This window comes from Loxodonta africana, chromosome 7 (assembly GCF_030014295.1).
Source record: "Loxodonta africana isolate mLoxAfr1 chromosome 7, mLoxAfr1.hap2, whole genome shotgun sequence".
Classification (NCBI taxonomy): Eukaryota; Metazoa; Chordata; class Mammalia; order Proboscidea; family Elephantidae; genus Loxodonta; species Loxodonta africana.
Window position 1 is genome coordinate 123,227,488 of NC_087348.1, and position 10,884 is coordinate 123,238,371.

At 36.9% G+C, this 10,884-nt stretch overlaps 1 protein-coding gene across 1 annotated transcript in view; it reads left to right on the forward strand.

Moving 5' to 3' along the window:
* The window catches only part of DYNC2H1 (dynein cytoplasmic 2 heavy chain 1), a 413,953-nt gene extending 404,914 nt beyond the window's left edge, over nt 1–9,039 (forward strand). Inside the window, exon 89 of the mRNA XM_064288850.1 lies at nt 8,361–9,039. Coding sequence (XP_064144920.1) covers nt 8,361–8,519 — 159 coding nt within the window. The 3' untranslated portion in view covers nt 8,520–9,039. The remainder of the gene's footprint in view (nt 1–8,360) is intronic.
* The last annotated feature ends 1,845 nt before the right edge of the window (nt 9,040–10,884 follow it).

The window sequence follows — 10,884 nt, forward strand, 5'->3', positions numbered from 1 at the left end:
ACAGAAAATTTCAAAGGGTGGCTAGAGAAGACAAAGTAAAGTATTATAATGACGTGCAAAGAACTGGAGTTAGAAAACCAAAAGAGAAGACCATGCTCAGCGTTTCTCAAGCCAAAAGAACTGAATTAAAAAGTCAAGTGTCGAGTTGTAATATTGAATGATTCTACAGGGAAAATATTAAACAACGCAGGAAGTGTCAACAGAAGATGGAAGGAATATACAGAATCACCCTACCAAAAAGAATTTGTCAACATTGACCTATTTCTGGAGGTAGCATATAATCAAGAATCGATGGTACTGAAGGAAGAAACCCAAGCTGCACCGAAGGCATTGGTGGAAAACAAGGAGGTGCTCACTCATCCTTGTCAAGCAATTTGGGAGACAGCTACCTGGGCAGCTGACTAAAAGAGACCCATATTTGTGCCCATCCCAAAGGAAAGTGATCCAGTAGAATGAGGAAATTATCAAACAAGATAATTAATGCCATACACAAGTAAAATTTTGCTAAAGATCATTCAAGAGCAGCTGCAGCAGTACATTGACCGGGAATTGCCAGAAGTTCAAGCCAGACACAGAAGAGGATGTGGAACAAGGGATATCATTGCTGATGTCAGATGAATCTTGTCTGAAAGCAGAGAATACCAGAAAGATTTTTACCTGTTTTTTTTCTGACTCTGCAAAGGCGTTTGACTGGGTGGATCATAACGAATTATGGATAACATTGTGAAGAATGGGAATTCCAGAGCACTTAATTGTGCTCATGAGGAACCTGTACTTAGACTTAGAGGCAGTTGTTCAAACAGAACAAGGAGATACTATGTGGTTTAAAGTCAGGAAACATGTGTGTCAGGATTGTATCCTTTCAACATACTTATTCAATCTGTATGCTGAGCAACTAATCCGAGAAGCTGGGCTATATGAGGATGAGTATGGCATCAGGATTGGAGGAAAACTCATTAACAACCTAAATATGCACATGACACAACCTTGGTTACTGAAAGTGAAGAGGACTTGAGGTGCTTACTGATGAAGATCAAAGACTACAGCTTTTACTATGGATTACACCTCAACATAAACAAAACAAAAATCCTCACAACTGGACCAGTAAGCAACATCATGATAAATAAAGAAAAAATTGAAGTTGTCAAGGATTTCATTTTACTTGGATCGACAGTCAACCACCATGGAAGCAGCAGTCAGGAAATCAAACGACATATTGCATTGGGCAAATCTGCTGCAAAAGATCACTTTAGTGTTAAAAAACCAAAGATGTCACTGTGAGGACTAAGGTGTGCCTGACCCAAACCCTGATATTTTCAATTGCCTCATACGCATACGAGAGCTGGACAATGAATAAGGAAAACCAAAGAAGAATTGATGCCTTTGAATTATGGTGTTGGCGAAGAATATTGAACTATACCATGGGCTGCGCCAAAAGAAAAAAACAGACCTGTCTTGGAAGTATAGCCAGAATGCTCCTTAAAAGCAAGGATGGCAGGACTTCATCTCATGTACTTTGGACATGTTATCAGGATGGACCAGTCCCTGGAGAAGGACATCATGCTTGGTGAAGTAGAGGGTCAGCAAAAAAGAAGACCCTCAACAAGATGGATTGACACAGTGGTTCTAACAATGGGCTCAGTCATAACAACTATTCTGAGAATGGTGCAGGACTGGGCAGTGTTTCATTCTGTTGTACATAGGGCTGCTGTGAATAGGAACTAACTCAGTGGCACCTGACAACAACAATTTATTTACGTGCAATGTGAATTATTATTATTTGAAATCTTCTTAATGTACTTCCCTTTTTCCGTTAATGGAGCACTTAGAGTATTTTATAATAGTTATTAACAAAATTTTAGTTGTATCCAAATATTTCAACCCATCAGGGACTTATGCTTTGTCTGTTAAAATCCATTGCCATTGAGTCGATTCCGATTCATAGCGACTCTATAGGACAGAGTAGAACTGCCCCACAGGGTTTCCAAGGAGCACCTGGTGTATTCGAACTGCCAACAGTTTTTGGTTAGCAGCCGTAGCACTTAACCACTACACCACCCAAGTTTCCTTGTCTGTTAAGATATACATATTAAAGAAGAAATTATGCCCTAAGAATTCAATTAATTCAAAAAATATTCATGGAAAATCTATGTGCATGAGGCATTTTGCTAATAGTGAGAATGATAAAAATACTTAGCTCTCCTACTTTGATCATCTGTTTATCAGTGACATAAGAGCAAGTACATTTAATTTTTTACAGAGGATTATAACATTTACCACTTAAGAGATTTTAAGAAGCTATGAGTGAAACCTCAAAAAGCAATTGTTTCTTTGCTTTAAAACAGGATAGATTTTGAGAAAAAAGATTTGTACTCCCACTTTAATGCAGACAAGCAAACAAAAATCTGTTCAATCAGAAGCAGCTTTGGAAGAAGTTGGAAATATATGCAAAAGCTAGGAAACTGATGATAGTGAGTATGCAAAGAATCAACTTTTTGTTATTGTTAAATTTCTAATATAAATGAAAAATTGCTAGGCATTAAGTTAAGAGATATAGAGAAACTCTCCCGACTATAAAGGGAATAGCATTGTCAAACATTTCAGTATGATGTTTCTGTCACATTTTTGAACATAGAAGTTTTAGGAAGCAAAGAAAATATCAGCTGGCAGAGAAAGATAATTTAAGACCTTTCTGGGGATTAAAATAGGCATTCATAGATTCAGATCACTTCAGTCCAACAAATAAGTAACATTTGCTGTTTGCTAAATAATTTAGAGGCAACACAAGAGGAAAGCTGGCACTAGGTTATTAACTTTAGAAATAGGTAAGGAGTTATGACAATTACAGGAATTTCTGAATCCTAAAGCCTTGCCATTTAAGCAGAATCAGAAAAGAGGAAGAGATTAGGCAGTGACTGATAGTCGTTGAAAATTCTCTGTGTTCAACATCCTGCATTTTCTCTGAGACCTGGTTTAGGGGCCATTCTTTACATGAAGCCTTGTTAGGTCAACATACTCCAGAGCAGTATTTTCTTTATTTTGATTTCCTAAAGTCCTAATTTAAAAATATATGTATTTTTTAAATGTTTGATGTTTGTATATTTTGTTTCCCACACTACATTTTAAGCTTCAAAGAAGCTTATTATTTTCTTTATGTGGGTATATACTGAAATTCTTAGCCTTTGCAATGCTAGGCACAGCAACGTCAGCCCAATTGAAGATTGTTAATTGAATGGATGAATGACAAAATCATCAATGCAGACAGAGATAATTAGAAAGATTCTAGCCTGATTCTGTGTTTTTATCTATTTATGGAATAATTCTGCACAAAGAATTCGTTTTTCTATATGTAAATCAGATTAGGATATCTGGTTCATAATGAATGAGTTTAAAAAGGTACTTAACTGATTTATATCAGGCACCAGAAGAATCAGAACAATATTTTCTATGCACGTAAGTGTGAGTGCTTGCCTGTGTGTGTATGTGTGTATGTGTGTGTGTATTTTATGGGGGAGAGGGAAAAGGAGAGAGGTGAAGATCAAAAAATATAATAAAATCTAATTGGAATTTTATATAATGGCAACTTACCCTTAAAAATGGCATGTTTTGTTTTAAATTTGTAACATGAAGGAAAACATATATATACTTTTATTTCTCTCTGTTCCCACACTGTCCAAGACATGTAGTGAGTGCTAATAAGCTGAGTTTTATCCTGGTTGTTTTGAGAATTAGTAAGGAGAAAGGAAAAAGTCTACACAGGCTGTACAAAGAATTAGAAATACGTGAATAAATAATAGTTTATATCTGAGCTCTTTAATACATCACCCGATTCTTCCAGCATCCTGTGAGATAGACAAGTGCTGTTTATCCCCCTTTTATGACAGGAAAACTGCTGCTCAGGGAGTAACCTACTCGTCAGGAGCTCTGAGACAAGTGCCAAACCCCAAAAGAAACCGTTGCCATTGAGTCTGTTCCAACTCATAGTGACCCTATAGGACAGAATAGAACTGCTCCATACGGTTTCCAAGGGTGTAATCTTTATGGAAGCAGATTGTCACATCTTTCTCCTGCAGAGTGGCTGGTGGGTTCGAACTGCCAACCTTTTGGTTAGCAGCCAGGCAGTTAGCAGCTGAGCGCCTAACCACTGCCCCACCAGGGTTCCGATAACTGCCCCAGAGCCTAAAAAAGGATTTATTTCCATAAATGCTATTATCTTCTACTTTGAAAATTAGCAGAAAAACAGAATCTTTAGATGCTAATATTCATATGATTTCCTCCTTTTTGAAAAAGATACATTGCAAACATTTTTTCACCTCTACTGTCTGAGGCAAGCCTGCCACGTCCTAACTAGATTGTTGTTGTTAGGTGCCATCGAGTTGATCCCGACTCAAGTGAACTTATGTACAACAGAATGAAGCACTGCCGGATCCTACGCAGCCCTTACAATCCTTGTTATGCTTGAGCACATTGTTGCAGCCACTGTGTCAATCCATCTTGTTGAGGATTGCCCTCTTTTTTGCTGGCGCTCTACTCTACCAAGCATAATGTCCTTCTCCAGGGACTGACCTCTCCTGATAACATGTCCAAAGTATGTGAGACTTAGTCTTGCCATCCTAGCTTCTAAGGAGCATTCCGGCTGTACTTCTTCCAAGACAGATTTGTTTGTTCCCTTGGCAGTCCATGGTATATTCAATATTCTTCGCCAACACCACAGTTCAAAGGTATCAGTTCTTCTTTGGTGTTCCTTGTTCATTGTCCAGCTTTCGCATGCCTGCGAGGCAGTTGAAAATACCACGGCTCGGGTCAGGTGCACCTTACTCCTCAAGGTGACATCTTTGCTTTTCAACGCTTTAAAGAGGTCTTTTGCAGTGATTTGCCCAGTGCAATGCGTCTTTTGATTTCTTGACTGTTGCTTCCATAGGTGTTGCTTATGGATCCAAATAAAATGAAATCCTTGACAACTTCAATCTTTTCTCCGTTTATCATGACGTTACTTATTGGTCCAGTTGTGAAGATTTTTGTTTTCTTTATGTTGAGGTGCAATCCATACTGAAGGCTGTGGTCTTTGATCTTCATCAGTAAGTGCTTCAAGTCCTCTTCACTTTTTCAGCAAGCAAGGTTGTGTCATCCACATAGTGCAGGTTGTTAATGAGTCTTCCTCCAATCCTGTTGCCCTGTTCTTATTCATATATTCCAGATCCTCAGATTATTTGCTGAGCATACAGACTGAATAAGTATGGTGAAAGAATACAACCCTGACTCATACCTTTCCTGACTTTAAACCACTCAGTATCCTCTTGTTCTGCCTGAACAACTGCCTCTTGATCTATGTCCAGGTTCTTTATGAGCACAATTAAGTGTTATGGAATTCCTATTCTTCAAAATGTTATCCGTAATTTGTTATGATACACATAGTTGAATGCCTTTGCATAGTTAATAAAACACAGGTAAACATCTTTCTGGTATTCTCTGCTTTCAGCCAGGGTCCATCTGACATCAGCAATGGTATCCCTCATTCCATGTACTATTCTGAATCCAGCTTGAATTTCTGGCAGTTCCCTGTAAATATACACCTGCAAACGCTTTTGAATGATCTTCAGCGTGTGATATTAATAGTACTTTTGGATAATTTCCACATTTGGTTGGATCACCTTTCTTGGGAATAGGAGTAAATACAGTCAATTGGCCAGGTAGCTGTCTTCCAGATTTCTTGGCATAGACCAGTGAGCATTTCCAGTGCTGCATCCATTTGTTGAAGTATCTCAATTGCTATACTGTTAATTCCTGAAGCCTTGTTTTTTTCCAGTACCTTCAGTGCAGCTTGGACATCTTCCTTTGTTACGGTTGGTTCCTGATCATATGATATGTCCTGAAATGGCTGCACGTTGATCAATTCTTTTTGGTATACTAACTCTGTGTATTCCTTCCATCTTCTTTTAATACTTCCTGCATCATTTAATATTTTTCCCTGTGGCATTCTTCAATATTGCAACTCAAGGCTTGAATTTTTTCTTCATTTCTTTTAGCTTGAGAAATGCCAAGCGTGTTCTTCTCTTTTGGTTTTCTAACTCCAGGTCTTTGCACACATCATTATAATACTTTACTTCTTTGTCTTCTGAATCCTCCCTTTGAAATCTTTTATGCAGCTCTTTTACTTTGTAATTTCTTTCTTTTGCTTTAGCTACCCAACGTTCAAGAGCAAGTTTCAGAGTCTTCTGACATCCATTTTGGTCTTTTCCTTCTTTCCTGTCTTTTAATGATTTCTTACTTTCTTCATGTTTGATGTCTTTGATGCCATTCCACAACTTGTCTAGTCTTCAGTCATTAGTCTTCAATGCTTCAAACCTGTTCTTGAGACGATCTTTAAATTCAGGTGAGATATGCTCAAGGTCATACTTTGGCTCTCGTGGACTTGTTACAGTTTCCTTCAATTTCAACTTGAGCTTGCACACGAGCAGTTGATGGTCTGTTCCACAGTTGGCCCCTGGCCTTGTTCTGACTGATGATATTGACCTTTTCCATTGTCTCTTTCCACAGATATAGTTGATTTGATTTATGTGTATTCCATCTGGCGAGGTCTGCATGTATAGTCACCCTTTATGTTGGTAAGAAAAAGTATTTGCAACAAAGAAGTCCTTCTCCTTGCAAAATTCTATCATGTGATCTCCGGCATCATTTCTGTCACCAAGGCCATATTTTCCAACTACCAGTCCTTCTTCGTCTCCAACTTTCGCATTCTAATCACCAGCAATTATCAATGCATCCTGATTGTATGCTTGATCAATTTCATGCTGCAGAAGTTGGTAAAAATCTTTAATTTCTTCATGTTTGGCCTTAGTGGTTGGTGTGTAAATTTGAATAATAGTCATATTAACTGGCCTCACTTGTAGGCATATGGATATTTCCTATCACTGACAGCATTGTACTTCAGGATAGATGTTGAAATATTCTTTTTGACAAGGAATGCAACACCATTCCTCTTTAATTTGTCATTCCCGGCATGGTAGACCGTATGATTTCCTGATTCAGAATGGCTAATACGAGTCCATTTGAGTGCATTAATGCCTAGGATATCGATGTTTATGCATTCCATTTCATTTTTGACAATTTCCAATTTTCCTAGATTCATACTTTGTACATTCTATGTTCCAGTTATTAATGGATGTCTACTGCTGTTTCTTCTCATTTTGGGTTGTGCCACATCAGCAAATGAAGGTCCCAAAAGGTTGACTCTATCCATGTCATCAAGGTCGACTCTAAGGAGGCAGCTCTTCCCCATCATATTTTGAATGCCTGTCAACCTGAGGGGCTTATCTTCCAGCACTGTATCAGGCAGTGTTCCACTACTATTCATAAGGTTTTCACTGGCTAATTCTTTTCAGAAGTAGATCACCAGGCCCTTCTTCCTAGCCTGTCTTAGCCTGGAAGCTCAGCTGAAACCTGTCTACCATGGGTGACCCTGCTAGTATTTGAATACCAGTGGCACAGCTTTCAGTATCACAACAACACCCAAGCCCCCAGAGTACAACAAACTGACAGACATGTGGGGGTCCTGACTAGGTTTAAAAAAAAAAAAAATTTTTTTTTTTTTTTTTTTTTTTAATACCGTGGGTAAATTCTCTATGGTTTCTGATTACTCACTTATAAAATTCTAGGATAGGTCTAGCTTATCTCTTAAGTATTATTCCAACACTGAAAAATAAGTAGTAATTCATTGGTTGAATAAAACTAAATGTTTAGTAAAAACACTAGAAACCTAAATTTGAATTGGAAATATCATTATGAACTCATGATAGTTTTTCTTTAAAACATACATATTTTAAGCTCTGGTTGCTGAAGAACCCTAGAATGGGAATGTAACCAACAAAATTCAGAATGTGGAAAACTCTTTGATATAATTTCTTCAGCAAACAAACTGCAGGAAGGAAAACCTTATAGATTTAGAATGGACTTCATTTGGATTAAAGAAAGTTAAAAAAAAATCAGATAATAAAAAGAGAAAATGCAGGAATGAGTACTAGTTCTGTGATTATATTTATTTATAGATATATATTTGAATATCTACAGATAAGATTTTATAATGTATAGAATTAGCTTCAAAATAATCCAATATTGGAGGCTAGGGAAATGTTATAGATGAAATATAATTGGCCATGAATTGATAATTTTAACAGCTGGGTGATAGAGGTTTATGATACTCGTCTTTGTTATGTGTACATACACACATGCATATTTAAAACATTTCATAATAAAAATGTTAAAAAAGCATCTGAGAGAATTTTGCATTTGTTTCTTTGGTTATCTAATAAAGTGCTTCCTTATATTGAGGTATTTTAAAACAAAATCATTTTTTTAAACAGGATGCTTATGGTCCATATTCCCCTGATGAGTGCATATCTTTGCCTGTCTACACCAGTGCAGAACGGGATCGTGTGGTAACCAATATTGACGTTCCATGCGGTGGCAACCAAGACCGGTGGATTCAGTGTGGAGCAGCTCTATTTCTAAAAAATCAGTAAAATCTGGTGACAACAAAGGCTGTCTCATCAACAAGAAAATATTATTTAAGCTTAAATATGTGGTCAGTGTACTATTTGAAGTGTTCATTCAAAATGTTAGTGCATCATTACTCCATATTGTTGATTTCACTGGGTTTTTATTTAATGGGGGTGGGGGTTGACAGCACAGTGCACCTTTCAAGGTGATAATGGAGTTATATTAAAATGGAGTATTTTTGATGACATTAAATATTTCTGTGAGGCAGTTCACTTTTCCAATGGCTCAAAAGTTTAATGTTTTATGTAAGGGGTTTAAAATACTGTATTTAAGGAGTTAATTATATTTTGGCCATCATTTTTTCATTATCATTATTTAATAAAATAAAGATTATTAATAAATTTTTGTCTTACCTTATTTTAATTCAATATATATACACTCCCCTTTTAAACATTGAAGAATGGATTACATATATTTTAAAGTTATAATTAATGTATAATATCATACAATTTTATTATATAATTTACAATACCTAAGGGAACCCTGGTGGTGTAGTAGCTAAGTGCTACAGCTGCTAACCAGAAGGCTGACAGTTTGAATCCAGCAGGCACTCCCTGGAAACCCTATGCGGCAGTTCTACTCTGTGCTGCGGGCTCACTATTGAGTTGGGGTTGACTCAACAGCAACAGGTTTTTGTGGTGCAACGTTTAAGAGCGCTAACGCTCACTGAAAGTTTGGTGGTTCGAAACCACCCAGCAGCTCTGCGGAAGAAGGGCCTAGCAATCTGCTTCCATGAAAATGACAGCCTAAGAAACCCTATGTGGCAGTTCTACTCTGTCCTATAGGGTCTTTATGAGTCAGAAGTCGACCTGACAGCACACTACAATAGCATACAGTATATAATTAAAATTAATATTGTAAGTAGTGAATAAATAAGAGGAATAATTCAGATGAGGAATAATTCAGATAAGACAATAATGGAAGCATAAATTCTGAATACTTTATTACATTTTCAGTTGTTTGCGTGTGTTTGTATTCTTTATAGGAGCTATTATCTGAGCTCTGTGAGATTCTTTGAAATAAAAAGAAATAAAAATTCAGTGGGATGATAGATCTTTTAGTAGCCTACAGAGTTATTTCCAGCTGTGTGACCTTTCAATAAACAGATTCTAAGAGCTCAGGTTAGTATTTTTGATAGGTGTTTTTATCAAATGAATCATAGAAAAGAAGTTAGAGGAAAAACAAAGCATAAAATGAATGGAAAATATATTTTTGAAAAAGAATATAAACTTTTTTTCAAAATAATCCAAAAGAAATGGGGGAATAAAAGCGTAGAAACCAGAACAAGAATTAAGAAAGAAAAAAGAATGATCAAAAGGTCAAAAGTTAAGATTGCCCATGTATATGATTTTTTTACCATCTGTTTCTATGAAACAGTAAAATTCTACATTGGCTGGAAACTTAAATATATTTAATATTCTATTTTTAAGTTTCTCAGCAACTTAAATTGTATTTAGAATTTATAACTACTTTTCTATTGGATTTCCATTCATATGGGTCCAATCAGGCTACAAAAAAAAAAACCCACACTGATTTAAACAGGGAAAGTTTAATATAGAGACTTATTAAGCTATGACAAAAGTTATAAGATGTAAGAGAACCCCACGAAAAACAAACTTGTTTTGGGGGAGCTCAAATTTTTTTTTTCTTTTCAAAAGACGAGGTCAGACTGCCCTCGGGGTGGTATAGATGTCCACTAGGTGGCAGAGATGTTCACTGATTTGCTCAAGCTAGAGCTGTTCTCCAGTTGCTGGACAAGCAGGAAGCAACCCTCTGGGATGCAGGCAAAATAGGTGGGTTTTGAGCATGTAGTTGGAGTGAGAACTCCAGTGCAAGTAGGAGGCCTGGATTATGCACACAATTCAACCACAACAGTAGGAAGGAATTCAACCTGCTGGGTTGTGAACTTACTTTAGATCAGTAGCCTTTTATTTATTCTTGCCATTTTCTTGCTTTTGGGATGAGAATGACTATCCTACACGATTCCACATTGTATTTTGGAAGCAGATAACTTGTTTTGTAAGTGTCACAGTTCCACAGATAGAAATTTTGCTTCAGGATGGACCATATCCACAGTCTCACCAAGATCTAGTTTAAATGAATTGGATGATGGATGACATTTGGAACTTTTTTGAATTGATGATCTTAGGTGAGATTTTTGCATTTAGAGTTAATGCCGGAATGGGTTAAGACTTTGGGAGATGTCAGGATGGGTGGATGTGTTTTGCATATGGGAAGGACATGAATTTTGGGGTCTAGAGGGCAGACTGTACTGAATTGAGTAGTGTCCCCAAAATCTTCACCTGCCTGGAACCTCAGAATGTAACC